This window comes from Scomber japonicus, chromosome 9 (genome assembly GCF_027409825.1).
Source record: "Scomber japonicus isolate fScoJap1 chromosome 9, fScoJap1.pri, whole genome shotgun sequence".
In the NCBI taxonomy this organism is placed as follows: Eukaryota; Metazoa; Chordata; class Actinopteri; order Scombriformes; family Scombridae; genus Scomber; species Scomber japonicus.
In genome coordinates this window covers 4874055-4892720 of record NC_070586.1, presented here as the reverse complement: position 1 = coordinate 4892720, position 18666 = coordinate 4874055, and the positions used below count along the sequence as shown (strand labels likewise).

At 40.1% G+C, this 18666-nt stretch overlaps 2 protein-coding genes across 2 annotated transcripts in view; both read left to right on the top strand.

Annotated features, from left to right (window-relative positions):
• The window catches only part of znf608 (zinc finger protein 608), a 113381-nt gene extending 104450 nt beyond the window's left edge, over positions 1-8931 (top strand). Inside the window, 3 exon segments of the mRNA XM_053326193.1 lie at positions 1714-1861; positions 4761-4817; positions 7844-8931. Coding sequence (XP_053182168.1) covers positions 1714-1861; positions 4761-4817; positions 7844-7863 — 225 coding nt within the window. The 3' untranslated portion in view covers positions 7864-8931.
• Positions 8932-14759: 5828 nt separating this feature from the next.
• The window catches only part of LOC128364324 (centrosomal protein of 120 kDa), a 140218-nt gene continuing 136311 nt past the window's right edge, over positions 14760-18666 (top strand). Inside the window, 4 exon segments of the mRNA XM_053324865.1 lie at positions 14760-14838; positions 17968-18032; positions 18034-18125; positions 18216-18330. Of these exon segments, the coding sequence (XP_053180840.1) occupies positions 14790-14838; positions 17968-18032; positions 18034-18125; positions 18216-18330 (321 nt within the window). The 5' untranslated portion in view covers positions 14760-14789.

The following is an 18666-nucleotide window of genomic DNA, read 5'->3' as shown; positions in this document are numbered from 1 at the left end:
TGTTTATTTTATATATATTCATTTATTATTTATTCATTAAAGTGCAGAATTAGTTTGAACTTGTGTAAACTCGAGGCTCGCTGAGACTCGCTACAGATAAATAATCCATCAGCTGCTTTTATTCTTTAATGCACGGCTCATCTTCCTTCCTTCCTTCCTTCCTTCCTTCCTTCCATCCTTCCTTCCTTCCTTCCTTCGTTACACCCTTCCTTCTTTCCCGCCTTCCTTCCATCCTTCCTTCCTTCTTTCCTTCTTTCCTTTCTTACTCGTTTCCATCCTTCCCTCTTTCCTTCCCTCTTTCCTTCCTTCTTCCTTCGTTCCACCCTTCCCTCTTTCTTTCTTTCCTTCCATCCTTCCTTCCTTCTTTCCCGCCTTCCTTCCTCCTTCTCTCTTTCTTTCCTTCCTCTCTCTTTCCTCCCTTTCCTCTTTCCTTCCTTCCTCCTTTCCTTCCTTCCCTCGTTCCACCCTTCCCTCTTTCTTTCTTTCCTTCCATCCTTCCTTCCATCCTTCCTACCTCCTTTCTTTCCCTCCTTCCTTCCATCCTTCCTCCCTTCCATCCTTTCCTTCCTTCCCTCTTTTCTTCCTTCTTCCTTCGTTCCACCCTTCCCTCTTTCCCTCTTTCTTTCACTCTTTCCTTCCTTCCTTCCTTCCTTCCTTCCTTCCATCTGTCCTTCCTCCCTCCTTCTCTCTTTCTTTCCTTCCTCTCTCTTTCCTCCCTTCCTTCTTTCCTTCTTTCCTTCCCTCTTTCCTTCTCTCCTTCCTTCCTTCCTTCCTTACCTCTTTCCTTCCTCCTTTCCTTCCTTCCCTCTTCTAAGTTTCTTCTAAGAAAATCATCATTGAGACTCACAGTAGAAGTTAAAGTAGAAGTTGTGAGATCCACTTTAACCTGAAGAAAATGTGTTGACTTTGAACTTGTAGAGACAATTTTAAACATTCCTCAGGTGGTATTTACTGAATTATTTATTATTTCATTTCAAGAGTTACAAACATAAACTCACTGTTCTTTCTTTTCTACGTCTTTCAGAGTAACATAAATACCTTGTCAGTTGTTTCATTAACCTTCCTGTCGTCCTACCGGGTCAAATTCACCCCGTCTGTTTTGACTTGCTTCCTTCCTTCCTTCCTTCCTTCCTTCCTTCCTTCCTTCCTTCCTTCCTCCCTTCCTTCCTTCTTTCCTCCTTTCCTTCCTTCTTTCCTCCTTTCCTTCCTTCCTTCTTCCTTCGTTCCACCCTTCCCTCTTTCCTTCCTTCCTTCCTTCCTTCCTCCCTTCCTTCCTTCTTTCCTCCTTTCCTTCCTTCCTTCTTCCTTCGTTCCACCCTTCCCTCTTTCCTTCCTTCCTTCCTTCCTTCCTTCCTGCCTTCTGTCCTTCCTCCCTCCTTCTCTCTTTCTTTCCTTCCTCTCTTTTTCCTCCCTTCCTTCTTTCCTTCCCTCTTTCCTTCCTTCTTCCTTCGTTCCACCCTTCCCTCTTTCCCTCTTTCTTTCCTTCCTTCCCTCTTTCCTTCCTTTTTCCTTCGTTCCTTCCTTCCTCCCCTCCTTCCTTCCTGCTTCTTCCTTCCGTGACTTGAGGACAACAGGAGGGTTAACATCGGTAAATCAGTGAAAGAAAAATGTAAATCCAGATGTGTGTGTGTGTGTGTGTGTGTGTGTGTGTCTGTGTGTGTCTGTGTGTGTCTGTGTCTGTGTGTGTGTGTGTGTGTGTGTTTGTGAACGCAGCCCGGCGAAAAGGGTTCCCCCGAGGGAGAAAGAGACACGGAGCGAGAGAGGAACCATGTGTCGTTCGCCCGACACCTCCACACACACCATCACACACACCTGGGTATGAGCTACAACCTGATGTCAGGACAGTACGACATCTACCAAGGTACAGCTCAGTGTGTCACGCTGAGAGACACCCCTCCCTCCTTCCCTCCCTCCTTTCTTACTTCCAACCTTCCTCCCTTCCTTTTTTCCTCTGTCCTTCTTTCCTTCCTTCCTTCCTCCTTCCTCCTTCCTCCTTCCTTTTTTCTTCCCTCTGTCCTACCTTCCTCCATCCCTCTTTCTTCCTTCCTTCCTTCCTCCCTCCCTCCCTCCTTCTTTCCTTCTTTCCTTCCCTCCTTCCTTCCTTTCATACTTCCTACCTTCCTTCCTTCCTTCTTTCCTCTGTCCTTCTTTCATTTCTTCCTCCCTCGTCCTACCTTCCTCCTTCCTCTGTCCTTCTTTCCTTCTTTCTTCCCTCCCTTCCTCCCTCCTTCCCTCCTTCCTTCTTCTGTCCTTCTTTCCTCCCTACCTCTTTTCCTTTCTCCCTCCTTCCCCCCTCCCTCCCTCCTTCCTTTCCTTCCGTCCTTCCTTTCCTTCCTTCTTCCTCCCTTCCTTCCCTCCTTCCTTCCTTCCTTCCTTCCTTCCTTCCTTCCTTCCTTCCTTCTGTCCTTCTTTCCTTCCTTCCTCTGTCCTTCTTTCCTCCCTACCTACTTTCCTCCCTCCCTCCTTCCTTCTTTCCTTCCTTCCCTCCTTTTCTTCCTTCCTTCCTTCCTCCCTCCTTTCCTCCCTTCTTCCTCCCTTCCTTCCTTGACACGAGGACAACAGGAGGGTTAAGAAATACAAAATACAAAATGATGCTCTGAAGGACTTTAAAGAGACAGAAATTTTAGCCTGCTGAGAAAAGTAGTTCTATAAATGTGTACCACTGTGTTTGATTGAAAATGGACCTCTGGTTTGGTAATGTAACGTAATATAATTTTATTTAGACAGTGACAGCGCACAATAAAAACATTAACCTTGTATAAAACAAGGAGAGATGCATTGTACCAGGTTTTTAGCAAAATTGCTATTTCCCACCTGTGGTCCCTTTGGGCAGGTAGGAGGAACGATGAATAAATTAATGACAGAATTTAATGTAATCGAAGTACAAAACACCAGGTAATGAAATTTGATAAACATTATCGTCCCCGTATTTCACCCCACCTAATCACGATAAGTAAACACAATGGTAAAATGAAGATTTAAATGATTGCCCAGTAGAGTCAGAGTTAATCTGAGTTTTAGGGCAACTTTCAAACCTGGTTCATTTGGTCCAGCCTTTCAGACGTTTCAGTTTGATCTGAAACCTCCCTTGGACCACTTTCCGAACCTTGCTTTGGTGAGAAGTCAACATTTTCGACCCTTAATTCTTGTTAACAATATAAAGCTCTTCCTCTTTCCTCTTGCCATAATGCACAGTTGGCTACAGAAGCTGGTTTAGTCCAACATGTGCAATGTTTGCTGTAGTTGGGTCACAGTGAGATTGGACCACATTCATACCAAATATGAACTGTACCAGTTTGTTTCTAACTGGACCGAGACCGAGACCGAGACCAAGACCACCTCTTCAACAAGGCTTTCCACCAGTCGTTTGGTCTGCAGTCAAATGTGGTTGCTGCTTTCACATCTAGCTCGTTTGGTCCAGACTTTCAGACTTTTCAGTTTCATGCAAACTAAAACTACAGGTGTGAAACCTCCCTCGGACTACCTTTATAACCTAACAGCCAAACCTTCAGCTGGTGAGAAGGCAGCGTATTTCGTCACCACTCCAGGTCAACCCTTGATTCACGCTTTCAATAAAAACCTCTTTCTCAGTCTGGCATAATGTACAGTGCAGCATCCATACCATAAATTGACTGTACCACAGTTTGTTTTTAACTGGACCATCTTTTCAACAAGGTCTCAATCTGGTTGTTTTGTTTCTAACTGGACTGAGACTATCTCTTCAACAAGGCTTTCGACCAGTCGTTTTGGTCAAATGTGACTGCTGCTTTCACATCTACCTCGTTTGGTCCAGACTTTCAGACTTTTCACTTTCATGCAAATTAAAACTACAGGTGTGAAACCTCCCTCGGACTACCTTTATAACCAAACAGCCAAACCTTGGGCTGGTGAGAAGGCAGCGTATTTCGTCACCACTTAAGGTCAACCCTTGATTCATACTTTCAATAAAAAACCTCAGTGCAGCATCCATACCATAAATTGACTGTACCACAGTTTGTTTCTAACTGGACTGAGACTATCTCTTCAACAAGGCTTTCGACCAGTTGTTTTGCTCCGCTTTCACATCTACCTCGTTTGGTCCAGACTTTCAGACTTTTCACTTTGATTCAAATTAAAACAACAGGCATGAAACCAACATCTGACTACTTTCATAACCAAACAGCCAAACCTTGGGCTGGTGAAAAGGCAGTGTATTTCGTCACGACTCCGGGTCAACCCTTGATTCAAAGCTCTTTCTCAGTCTGGTATAATGTACAGTGCAGCATCCATACCATACATGAACTGTACCAGGGTTTGTTTCTAACTGGACTGAGACCATCTTTTCAACAAGGTCTGAGTTTGGCTGTTTGGTCCACAGCTGAAGGCGACTGCTGCTTTAAAACCCACCCAAATGAGCCATACCAAGGGTCAAACGCACTGCAGTTCAATTCCATCAAACTAAACAAGGCAGGTCTGAAAACTCCCCAAGAGTCATGTGGTTAGAAGTCATGTGTTTCAACTATTCGGTGATCATTTTCTTGATTAATCGATTCGTTTTTTGGAAAGACAAAGGGCGAAAAATGACAATCACTGTTTACTAAAGCCAAAGATGATCCTCAGATGTCCTGCTTTGTACCGACCAACACTCCACAACTCAAAGATATTCAGTTTACTGTCATAGAAATGATGATTCCAATCGATTCATTGATTATCAATATATTTGGCAATTTGATTTCATGTCTGATTTTTTCATTGTGTACTTACTCCTCTGTATGTTGAAGGTTTGAGCTCCAGGTCGCTGGTCTCCGCTCAGCAGGTGTCAGGACACTCCTCCACTGGTACGTCCCAAACTTTAAAGCAACATTCACACATTTATCTGCTGCTCCTCAAGTTTCCTGTTAATCCACTACTGATTTAGATCATTGACTGTATATAAATATGGACGATGTGCTAAAGTAAAGCCTAAATATCTCCCTTTTTTTTGGAGCGGTCATCTTGCTTGTGTAACGTCATTTGGAGTCTGAGAGTCTGAGGCGGAGGTTTGAGAGTGGCTGCCACAGCTGTCAATCATTATCTTAGCAATTGGACAAACATCAGCAACAAATTGACTTAAAATTGACTTATTTGATGTGTACCAGGGGGCGATCCAAAATTTTCTGGTTTTACTTTTGGGGAGCTGTCATGACGTCCATCTTTATATACAGTCAATGATTTAGCTACTTGAGGACTCCAGGGTGTATCTGTCCTTCCAGGCAATATTTTAATTAGCAATAGATGTAAAAATGAAATCTGCTAAATCATTGTACTGGTCTACATTGAATTCATTTAGTAATTGTCTACTTAATAAACCCTAAATCTGAGTTATGTATTGGTGTCTCTAAATCTAAATAAATGTGACAAAGGTTTTCTTAATGCTCCAGTGATGATTAAAGTGAGATTGAATTCATTAAGATCATAAACTGAAGGTAATTTACTAAAATGTACATTTTAACAGTGTTGAATTTATAAAGTCATGATATAAATTTATATAAACGCTACATATTTGGCCCTGCTAACAGTCCTTGTATTAAAACAAGGACACACACACAGCTCTAGTGACCAGTTTGGCCTGTGGTCTTTTTTAAGCTTCTTTGATAATTACTTTTGCATTTGCCAGACTCATAGATTATCCTCTGACTGAGTTTATATTTCATTACTGTAAATAAACATAGCTGAAACTGAGAGCAGAATAAGGAGAATTGTTTCATATCCAGAATGTCTCGTGGGTCAATAAATCTAATATCTAAATCTCCTCTCCTGGGAATAACAGAGCATTGTTTATTCGACTCTGTGAGGCGCGTACCTTGTTGCCTAAATCATCATCCAGCAGCTCATTACTAACTCTGCAGTGTTTTCCATATATATTTTATAGGCTATACATCACTGCCTTTGTTTCAGACTGTGGAGTAATGCAGAGGGAACCTGCCAGGCAGTTAATGTGATGATTACTTTAGTGATGCAAAGGCTGCAGTTATCTATAAATGGTAATTGCTGTGAAATAGAGGAGATTAATAGACAGCAGTGATATTGACACTGGAAGTACAGAGCAGCACAGAAATTAAGATTTAATAACAGCAGGTTTGTACGGAGGCCAAAAGCAGCGATGTTTGCTCGTTTTTTCAGGTCTGATCTCTGAAGATTAGTAAAATAGTCTTATTAACATGTCAAAACAAACCACTTTTACCACAATTATGACTTAATTATGTCAAAAGTATTGCAGGATAACAAAAACTGGTCATACTGTAGGTGGAGGCCTTTTTATGATGTGTGATCATAACAAAATTATGTTTAATAGAAAGGTTTAAAAGTTAAATATGAGTAATATCTGCGTGGTTTTATGCTTCTTTATAATCACACTCTTGCACAAACCTCCACAGATATATTGTAATGTCAGCTGGTGCACAGATGTCTCCTTTTAAATTTCATCACCTGCAGTTAATGATTCATGATTCCTGCTCGGTTTAACCAACTGTTCAGTACAAAGGCAGTTTAATCAGGAGAGACAAGTGACTGAAGGACGAGGAATTGTTTATCATACAGATGATATTGAGGATTAAGTCTTGTCAAAAGTCGTTGGCGCTTAGACTCGACAGGCAGGGAGATTTGGAAGGCAATGTGGAGGGACAGCAGGCTAAATCCTCTCCCTGTAGAGTCCAGACACTGGTGGTGGTGCCTGATGACTTCTGCTGAGACTGATAAGGCAGATGAGGTTGATGAAGTGATACACTGATTAATCTGTAAAGACTGGGTGGTGATAGGTGCTGGATAAAAGCACCATGAAAGCACTAAAGGCAGACAAGGAGAGACCATATTTAAAACGACAGCCACAAGATGATAGGTTGACAATGAATGAAGGCGTGTCACCGCGTTATTGGTTAGATGTGAACAGCTGATGAATCAATTGGCGTCCACGGGCAATGACTGCTAGGTAATTATGATTGAGCTGTGTGAAGGATCAGAGTGACAGAATATCTGAACTTCTATCCTTGAGCTGGATAAAGCGTTGGAGGCAGGCCGCCGGTCATTCCTATGAAAGCTGCTCAGTGGTGCGTGAAGCCCAAAAAAGTTCTTCCTCTTCAGCATCATTGGACCTAAATTCTGTTAATAATATGAGTCATGTCTCAGGGGTTGTGAAGCTCAGAAAAAGATGTTTCTTTCACAATATAAGACTATGAGAAAAAGTATTTCTGGGACCAATAGCATCAGGTGATAATTACATAGTTTGGCCTCTGTGTAAAATTGGCTTCAAAGCCTAAGGCTGTTCCTGGAGGCTTGTTCCAAACTCTCAGCAGCCAGGTTGGATTGTGGGTAATGTAGGCACCAGGTTTTGACTAAGAACGATGATAGGCGATATTGTCTAAAACTAGTAAAAAGTGTCCATCATGATTCTGACAGTGCTAAAATAGTGGAGTTCTCTTTGAAAGTATGCTCAGACCAAACATGAAACTAATTTTAACTTTGGCTTATGTCCATGAATTTGATGGTTAAAGTGTTTTCTGCAGTGTGTGGTTATTTTCTACAGAAAGACAATGCAGATTAACTGTACCGCTAGCTAACAGGCATTATAGAGTGTGCCTGTGTGTTCGGTCTGAATTTGACTGATTTTAAAACTTCTTTCTTTTATTTTCACAAGTACAAATATTTCAAACTGAAACATTTTCAACTAACGTAGAAGTTGCACAATTCAGTTTATTATGAAACAATCTTACCTCCTTCAGTATTTACTCCACATTCAGTCTGAACAAAGCTTTACTCTTGACTCGACTTGAGCTAAATGGAAAGAATAAGACTGAAAGCTTGTTTTTTGTCTTCTTGTCTTCCGCAGAGAATGAAGGGAAGAAGTAGGACCATGTGACGACGTCTCACATGAGGAACGGCAGATTTATTAGACATCAATTCCATGGTGTTGAATAAGCTTCGCCTCGTTGAGAGGCAGAGACACAAAGAAAAAAAAAACTCTTTCATTTCTTACTAATGACAACCACCTGTTTTATAACACACCACTGAGGAGCGGTCGGGCCAACAGAGGAAACAGACAAACAGATGGAGAGCAGGATCTGGACGTTTTCGACAGAGGGACTATCTGTACAAATCCAGAATTGCAGACTTTTCAAGCTTTCAGTTTTGCAGAGTTTTGACAGAAGCTGGCGGTGCGTATAAAATAATAACATCCCAGGACGCTGCACACACACAGTGGTGGTCAACTTTATAAAAATGCACATTTATCGTAGTGTATTATGATGATGATATGACTGAATGTACTGAAGATGACTTACATATCCCAATAGTGTTGATCGTTTTTTTAAAAACTCCTATTGGGACACAGCATTAGGAAGCTAAAAAGTCTATTATTATCCTTATTATTATCATTATGATTATTGAAGTGGTCCTCCTCCCTCCATAGTGCTGACGCTACATTTGTATTACTAACCTGTACTTGAGCGTAACCATGTTGATTGTATTGTCTTTATGTGAGAGTAAACCTTCACATCAAACCTGCCCAGTGCCATGTAGGAAACCCAGTGGTGTAAATATTCTGTACAGATTCATGGCAGAGCACTAACATGCTTTATCGTAATCTATGTTGATCTCCATCAGCCATGCAGGGGAGCAGCGGGCGGTGAAAAAAAAAAAACAGGAGAAAAACAGAGCCACAGTTTCTTTATCAGATTAATGCAGTTCATGCAGCAGTTTTTGTCCTGGAGGCACATGAAGGTGATGTTTGTGTTTAGGTTGCATACTATATATGATGTGCAGCTTTTGGGAAGAGCTTAATGTCAATGTGCCAGCTACTGAATGTTCGCCCCAGTTTGTGCCTCTGAAGCAGTGTTTTTATATTTGAGACTTTACAGCCACATTAACAGCATGCTCTAGTGGTGGCAGACTGAAATATCCTGACAAATATTGGATAGATTATCAGAAAATGTGATCCTAGAATCCTAATTACTTAGATCTTCGCTTTTTCCAATGATTCAGGAGCAAAAACTAAATTGCCAGGTTTTCAGGCTGGACGATTTTGACTAAAATTGTGTGTTTTTTAGTCAAAATGATTAGCAAACATCTCCAATGTAAAATTGTTTAAATTTGAGGTACAATCTGGGGCTAAAGGTGAGTGAATGCTTATTATGAATGATACCAATGAGTTAATGCTAAACAAATCTGCTTAAATATGAAAGGCATGTGTACCTGTCGTCACAGTACCTCTCTCTGAAGGACAATTCCAGTGTTAAATTGAGTTTTTGCTTATTTTCTAATATCCCATTATTTAACAGTATAACTGTTAGACTAGCAGCATACTCAAAACTAAGTGTAATTTGGTAAAGTTCACTCAGGAAAAATAGTGAGTTTATAACCAAAAAGAAGTTTCATTGTTTGTCCACAGGTGTTCGAGTATATTCACATTTTGTATAAAAGCTTTTGTTTGCAGTGACAGCAGTTTGAGAACCTGCTAAATTCAATTTAGTTCGGAGCATACAATGCTACCAACCAGGAATATTTTTCAATAACTTGAGCTAAACTGACGTAGCTCATTCATTTCCCTTTAATTTCAAACAGCCTAATAACATTTACAAAGACATAAGCAGAAATTCTCTTTGGAAACATAAAGACAGAGTCAGGAGACTCTTTCATCCTGGCTCTCCTGTTTTTCTAGTTTTCTTTTCTGTAATAAAACATGTTTTTTGTGGAAACAGCCAGAACAACTTCCTGTCAGCCAAAAACCCAACTGGGTACATGCTCAAATCAAACCAAAACTGTGAAATAACAACAAAATGTTATTTATGTTGTACACATTAACAGCTCCAAATTGAATCTTATTGGTTGGGATGAAGCCATAACATTACATGTTATTTTAAATAAGCAGAACACAATATTAGAAAATACCATTTGGCATGATAAAAGATGGAAAAACCATCTACAACAATGTAAAGCAGTACAGTGGTATTCAGTACACTGTATCTTACACTGGAATTGTCCTTGAAGTACCAAGCCCACATTGTCACTGTTGGGGGTCGCACCACCATCAGGAGTCCTACAGTCCTTTGCCCCACCGCTGCTCCCATGCCCTCTACAAGCCAACTAGCTCACGGCAGAGCCTCTGATAGACAGAGCGGTTTGGTATTACCAACCAATGGTGCCACATCTCTGACCTCACAAACCCAACACACCAAATTTCACTTCATTTCTGGTGCTGCTCATTGTCTCTATGATCTGAACCACTCACCACAGGACCAGACTCTCTGAAACTGTGGAACTACTGGTTGAGTCATACTGTACTGTGTATCTGATTTTTGAGTTGTGATGTTGGGAAACAATAATGTTTAGAATATGTGCTAAAAAGTAGAAAAAAATGTTGGAACTAAGCTAATTTGGCATTTTTGCACAAATATACTGGCAGGTTGGCAACCTAAATGAAATTTTCCACCCACTCTCCAAGTCATAGTCGCTTCTAATCAATCGGCAACCATGTCAGGTTTATTATAGCTAAGTGTGATATGACATGTCAAAACACTGAAGTGTAAACTAAAGGGTGACATACATCTGCACCCATTGTTTTGCAGGCCTGCACACTGGTGGCGTCTTGACACAGCACTTATGTCATTAGCACCCTGGTTCGGTACATCCTGGCGTTACTTCATGCTCCTGTATGTCTTGAAGCTCTAACATCAGGTGGAACATGTTTTTTCTCGCTTGGATTGTACCTCATTTGTATGTTGTTTTGAACAAAAGCGTCTGCAGAATGAATTAAATGGAGATGTTATGCTACAGTTGTCAGGTGACACAATGACCTGCTATACAGCCAGTACTGCAAAGATCAGCTACAAGTAGACTCACTCAGGCCATTGTCAGTAACTAGAAACAGACCACTGTACACTTGGTACATAATTCATCCAAGCAAGGAAATGCACACAATTATATACTCTTTAAACACAATAATTAATCAGACAAAAATAAGACAGTAATTGTTTTTTATTTTTTATTTATTAGACCGCTGACAGAAAGGAGAAAGTAAAAAAGAGTAATTAGGTTTATCATTTAGGGTTTCCTGCAGATAATCAGTGAGAAAAGCTTTTTTTACAGTCCAGAAAACCTAATTTCACCTTTCATCTGCTGTCTTTAACTAATCAGGGACCCTCATTTGAAGATAAATGATTTTAATTGTACTTTGACAACAATATTAATCAAATTCATCCCCTCGAAAAGGCATAATCAAATCATACGTATCATTAGTGAGGTTGATAAACAAGCAAATATTCACTTCTTGGTAACTGACAAACATTACAGCACAGAGACATTTTAAAAGGAGAAGTGCACTCCTTCTTCTTAAAGGGTAAAGATTTCTCAAACATCACAATTTCATGGCTCATATAAATGTTGATCAGATGAGGGAGAGGAATGTGCACCAAGACTGACCCTAGGAAACGACATCATCAAAATGGAGAAAGTAAGCTCCATGACAGTCTGTTAGCTGATATTGTATGCACAATACAATCCAGTATGGTTGCCAGAGGGTGTTCCACAAACTTTGAGCCTTAATGGTGCGCCCAGGTTCTCTACTGGTTAAAACACATGCCAAATTACTGTGTTTTGAATCCGGCTGCAGACCTTTGTTGCAGGTTATTCCCCCGTCACTCTCTCCTTCCTGTTAGCACTCCACTGTTCCTATGTAAAAGGCAGAAAATGCCCAGAAATATATGAAAATATTTTAACAAACCCAACAACTTTTATCTTTAATGTGGCGTCCACATAATCACAGTCATACCTTAATTATGAGGAAAAAAGTTGACGCCGACCTGCCAGCTGCTATTTCTTGTTGAAAAACATTTCAAAACAGTTGTTAAAGCAAGAATATGGCTGCAAGTATCCAAATAAAATCCAACATCAACACTAATGCAATTGATTCAGCTAATTAAAAAGGTGCTATACATTGTTAAAATAAAAATGGGCGTAATTTGAGTCGTATCTGGTGTGGGTAACTGTACAGGAATGATGAGCGAACAAGAGACCCATAACCTTCATTTGATGTTAACACAGAATAACAATATATTACAATTTAAATAAAAACTCTACAGCAGCACTGTGGAGCCAACATGGCTGACAACAACAACAACAATGGGTGCAATGACCGATCCTGGTCTAGCAGCGGCTCTGCCTCACTCACACAACACCTTACCTGCATAGTATCAGTGATCATTCTACTACTTGAATATAGTGCTATGAACTCTGTTTACAAAATACTGTCATCTTTTGGAAGACACAGTGTTGTCTTATAAAGGCTGCTTGGTATGTTCAGTTCATCCACCCGGTGTATCCAGTTAATAACACACTGAAATCGTATAAACATGAAACCTGCTGTTGCTTTTTTATACTGTATATGCCTTAATTCATATGTTTGGCAATCATGATTAAAGGATGTTTATATATTTTGTTTTCTCTGTGTTATTTCTTTTTTTAAAGTGAACTAACTAAGTGACTAAATAATTGTGACATGTATAATATAAAATCAACATAATATTCAATTATTATTACATTAAGGAGTCCAATTTAGCTGAACGCTTCATCAAGGATTAATCACCAATTTATTAATGATTGATGAGGTTATTCATGAATTATTTGTGGCTCCAAAATTATGTATAGAGGCTAATTATCAGTTAATACTGTGAAATGTCTGAATATGTGCAGTAACGGTTAAAGCTACCAAACAGCAACAGGTTGTTTTCAGTCAGCTGGTTCAGGCGTTACTAATGACACTCATGTAACTGATGTATGTGAGCACTGCTAAGCAACTTAAACTGACTAACACGGGTAAAATATACTGTATAATTGATCATTTACAGGCTAACCTTAACTCCTCCTCTTCCAGGAATGATTAAAGCAAGAAAAACAGGTTTCAATGTTAATTTGGGCTCCTGACTGTTGTTTAAGACACTTGAAAAATTATAAACCTGTCCTTTTAAGAATAAGAACCTCTGCACCTAACGTGAGATTTTATATAAATCAGATTAGACAAACAACTTTGAGTTAGGACCAGATTTTTAAAAAGCCTTTGCTTACATCTCAAGAGATTATCTCTATACAGCGATGCGTGCTTATGGTTTCCCTAAATCCTTTATACACATGATAAGATGCCTATATTTTAAATCAAGCGTCCGTGTTAACGTTAATGGAGTCTTAACATAACCATTTGAAGTGTAGTGAAGAGATGTAAAGCAGGGCTGCCCATTGAGTGCTGCTCTAGTCTAGCAATCAACCCTCTGATCAAACAGATAAAAGATGATAATCGTATTACTGGAACATTCGTAGGTAATGCTCATAGAGTTTGAACTGTTGAATATGCCAGGGGCGATTATAGGATCAGACCTTTAAGGGGGCTCAGCTCCTAATGAGAATTTGACATGTCTCTGATGAACAGTCCTATCATAGCTGTCATATTATATTGTAGATGATTAGATATTTTTGAGAGAGATTGGAAACTGGGCTGAATAAATTTTAATAGTGAGGTTTTGAATATAGTCTCTACCTGTTTTAACAGTGATTCAGTTACTGTATATACATTTACTACATGTTGTAGGTATAATACAGTTGATCAAATTTAGAAACACCCTTATCTCCAAACCATGGCTGTATAAAGAGAGCAGGATACAGTGTCCGAAGTGGGCCCTGTTCATTCTCATGTTTAGTTTAGTTTATTTGGATCCCCATTAGCTGTTACCCAGGCAACAGCTACTCTTCCTGGGGTCCATGTAAGGTGCTTAGTGGTGCATGAAGCCAAAAAAGTCTTCCTCTTCAGCATCATTGGGTCCGTAGGGAAGAGAACATAGAGGGCTACTGTCCAGTTTAGCTGTCCATCTAATTTAAATGAGTAATAATAATAATCTAATAGTGCAGCTCTTCTGGACTTCCGAAGTGTGATTGGGCCAAATGATTTATCGATGTTTCTTTCATGATGTAAATCCTTAAAAAGGGTCTAAAATCACCACTGGAATATGCTGACGATATTAATGTTAATAATCAAAAATTAAAAAAGAGTCAGATGTTTTAACCGATTTTTTAAAAATATAAATTGCTTCTTGAGCCAGGTTAAACCACACCAAAAACAGAAGGAGTTTGGATTGGAACTGAAGGAGACAGTCAAAAAATAAATAAATTGAAATCAAGCAAGAAATGAAAATTCTAAACAGAGAGAGGAAAAGAAAATAAAGGAAGAAAAAAGAAAAGAAAAAAGGAGAAAGGATGAAGAAAGAGTAGTCCTAGTCGCAGTAGTAATGGTAAGTGTGTTGCTGCAGTTCCACCTCTGTCCAGCTGGGGTCGCTCCACCACTGACATTGCTTATATTTAAACTTTTTCTTATATTACAGCACATACTTATCTCTCTATTTACTTGTACTATGATGGATGCTTTTAGACCCAATTCACCCGTGTGCTTTGTGTATTTGATATTGATGTGCACTCAAGGAAAACTGATATAAATCACCTTGAAAGAAATAAAAAGTGGTGGTGCAGTTCCACCTCCGTCCAGCGGGGGTCGCTGTACTCTCAGCGCCTCCGTCATCACTTCCGCCGTTAAAACTAAATGGGTGGCGCCAAAGCTTGACAACAAAGCGGCTGTTTGCTGTCTCTCTTTAACGGACATACTCTCCTTCCTCCTCCTCTCTTTAAACTTAAACCTCTCTTTAAACTAAAACTCTGTCGTCTTTAACTTTTATATCTCCTCATAACCTTTAAATTAAACCTTTCTATCGTCTTTAACTTTAACTGTTACAAATGTCGACATGTCTTCAAAATCAGACCAACTCCTGATCGTTGTTTCCATCCTAGAAGGTAAGAAGATAATATTAATAATAATATAATAATAACATGATTAACAGTAAGAGTTAAGGTTAGCCTGTACACTATATATATTATACAGTATATTTCAGCTGTGTTAGTTAATAAAAGTGCTTCATATTAAATGCTTTTATTAGTAACGTCTGAACCAGCTGACTGATAACTACCTGTTGCTGTTTGCTAGTTTTAACCCTTAAACTGCTAATATTCAGGTTTTAACTCATAATTATTATTCTATATATAATTTAGGAACCACAATTAATTCAAGAATAACCTCATTAGTCATTAATAAATTGTTGATTACTCCAGAGAGAGTGTTTTGGAATAAATATGAGTCAATAACTCAACAGAAATGTGTATCAGCTGCTCAAAAACAGTTTTTATTAAGGTGAAATATTTCTAATTATTGTATATTCTGGGTCATATGTATTTTACCTTTCCTCGTCAGTATAAGTTGCTCTGCAGTGCTCACATATATTAATTACAGGAGTGTTTTTATTAGTAAGGTCTGAACCAGCTGACTGATAACTACCTGTTGCTGTCTGATAGTTTTAACCCTTAAATACTGCTCATATTTTAGTTATATAATTTAACATTACCCCCATACATTATTCTAGTATTAATCCAGTTTTTCGATAAATATGAATCAAAAACTCAACAAGAAATATTGTTTTAAGGTGTATAAATTAGACCGTGAACAACAGGGGAGAACAGGGTTAGTAGTCACACTTTTTACTTTTCTTTAAATTCCTCCTAAACTGGACACTGAATAGATTCACTTTTAATATGTAATGAAAGTCTAAAGTGTCAGGTAGGAATAGAGAGGTCTTACTTTCATTAAGCTGATTCTGTTTAAAAGATATGGACCATCAAGTGTCTTGTGTACTTGTGACAAATATACTGTCCGCATCGTGGGGTTGATAGTCACACACTATGGAGTTAGTTGTCTCTGTGTTATTTTAATGGGGGAAAATATAGACAGTCTTAGAAATGAATTTAAAATGTTGAGTTTTATTGAAATACTACAATAATTGTACATTTAAATTTCTCCCAAAGTGGAGCAATAAAGATACATCTAATCTTATCTCCTGCATCAAGAGAACATAAACAGGATATATAATTTCTATAAGTGCATTTTTTTAATCCTTATATAACAATATTATGAAGTTAAACCTCTCTGACTGCTCTGAGCTTCACATCTGAAGGAGTCTGACTCTTTGTTTGTCTTCCTGACTAAAGTTTCTTCTCATTTTTCTATCTAAAAAGTATGAAATAACTCAATATATCACAACATATATGTATATAAAAACATGTGATAACCAACTCCAACTGGAAGCTAACAGCCACATGAAGTAGTTAAACTATCGCTCTGTCTTCATATGAATTAATGATTGTTTTATTATAAACTAGGGCCGTTTTGAATATCGTGATATGGAATAAGTGTCTTTTCCTGCTTTTAAAGGCTGCATTACAGTAAAAATGTCAATTTCTGTTTTATCTGCCTTTATCCACTTTGTCATTATATCCACATTACTGATGATTATTCATTAAAAAACACCAACAGTCATGCCTACAATATTGTCAAAATATCGATATGGAGGTGTTTGATTCTGCCCATATCGCCCAGCTCTATTATAAACTCATTGTGTAAAAGTCTAGAAGAGAAACACTGAAGAGCTGATATTTACATTTTCACATTAAAAACACTAAACATCCTCTCATCTCAGTGTCAGCTGGTTTACTCCAGAAATTACCTTAAAAGTAACATCTCATCTAAATTCAGAGACATGCATGTTTCAACAGCGCCATCTAGAGACCGACATCTAATGACTGTGACGACCAGCCCCAGTCTCCCTTACATACTGCTCATATTCGGACTCTTAATACATAGTTTTGGAACCACAAATCATTGATGAATAACCTCATCAATCATTAATAAATTGGTGATTAATACTTGATGAAGCTTTCAGAGAGCAGAGAGAGTTTATTCATTAGTCTTTTTAAATACATCAGCTGCACAGAAACACTTTTAGAAAGGTGAAATGTTTCTAATTTTGTGTAATCAAATATCTGGCTAAAAGACAAGTTTTTAAGGTGTGTTTTTCCCTCTAAAATATAAAAGTGGGTTAATTTAGACCCTGAACAGTATGTAAGGGTTAAAGGACACGTTCACAATTTGTCAAGTGTCTTTTAAAACAAGAGTCAGGACCCAAATGAACATTGAAACCTGTTGTAATGATTCCTCCTATTCATACTGATCATTAGAAGTTCCCTTCATAATGTACTTATATTGGAAGTGATGGAGGACTAAATGTCAGGTGTAAAACAGACTAATTTACAGGCTGCTTTTGCTATTTTATGAGAAAACTTGTTGGCAACCCTCCCTCTCCTCTTCTCTCCTCTCTTCCCTCTCCTCTTCTCTCCTCTCTTCCCTCTCCTCTTCTCTCCTCTCCTCCTCTCTTCTCTCCTCTCCTCTCCTCTCTTTCCTCCCCTCTCCTCCTCTCCTCCTCTCCTCTCCTCCCCTCTCCTCCCCTCCCCTCTCCTCTCCTCTCCTCCTCTCCTCTCCTCTCCTCCCCTCTCCTCTCCTCCCCTCTCCTCTCCTCCCCTCCCCTCTCCTCTCCTCTCCTCTCCTCCTCTCCTCTCCTCTCCTCCTCTCCTCTCCTCTCCTCCCCTCTCCTCTCCTCCCCTCTCCTCTCCTCCCCTCCCCTCTCCTCTCCTCTCCTCTCCTCCTCTCCTCTCCTCCTCCTCCCCTCTCCTCTCCTCCCCTCTCCTCTCCTCTCCTCTCCTCTCCTCCCCTCTCCTCTCCTCCCCTCCCCTCTCCTCTCCTCTCCTCTCCTCCCTCTCCTCTCCTCTCCTCCCCTCTCCTCTCCTCCCCTCTCCTCTTCCTCCTCTCCTTCCTCTCCTCTCCCTCTCCTCTCCTCTCGCTCTCCTCCTCTCCTCTCCTCTCCGCCCCTCTCCTCCCCTTTCCCTCTCCTCTCCTCTCCTCTCCTCTCCTCCTCTCCTCTCCTCTCCTCTCCTCCCCTCTCCTCTCCTCCTCTCCTCTTCTCTTCTCTTCTCTTCTCTTCTCTTCTCTTCTCTCCTCTCCTCTCCTCTCCTCTCCTCTCTTCTCTTCTCCCTCACCAGGTCGTCACTTCCCAAAGACTCCTCGGCTGAGTCTGGTGGTGCAGGCGAGCTTCGATGGCGAGCAGACTGGCCACGGACCCGGTGGAGCACAGAGATCAGCCTCAGTTCAGCACGGAGCTGGCCTGGGAGCTCGACCGCAGGACTCTGCACCAACACAGGTCTGCATCTACTTTATCTTCTTATATAATGAGTAAAAGCATCAAATAGTGGGCAGTTATTTCATCTCCTGCATGCTGATTGGCCTCCAGGCTGCAGAGGACTCCCATCAAGCTGCAGTGCTTCGCTGTCGACTCCGTCAGCAACAGGAAGGAGAACGTCGGCTACATCGTCCTCGACCTGAGATCAGTACAAGAGGTCAGACAGGTAACGCTTCGCCTCCTTCTCACTGTGACTAATTACTGTTTCTATTCACAGAGGTCCCAGATTCTGCTCAACAGGTCAGAGTTTGATTGACTGTCTCTCTCTCTCTCTCTCTCTCTCTCTCACTCTCACTCTCTCTCTCTTCTCTCTCTCTGTTTCTCTTTCTCTCTCTCTGTTTCTCTCTCTCTCTCTCTCCATCTCTTTCTCTCTCTCTGTTTCTCTCTCTCTCTCTCCATCTCTTTCTCTCTCTCTCTCTCTATCCGTCTCTCTGTTTCTCGCTCTCTCCCTCCCTCTCCCTCCCTCTCTCTCTCTCTCCGTCTCTCTCTCTCCTCTGGTCTC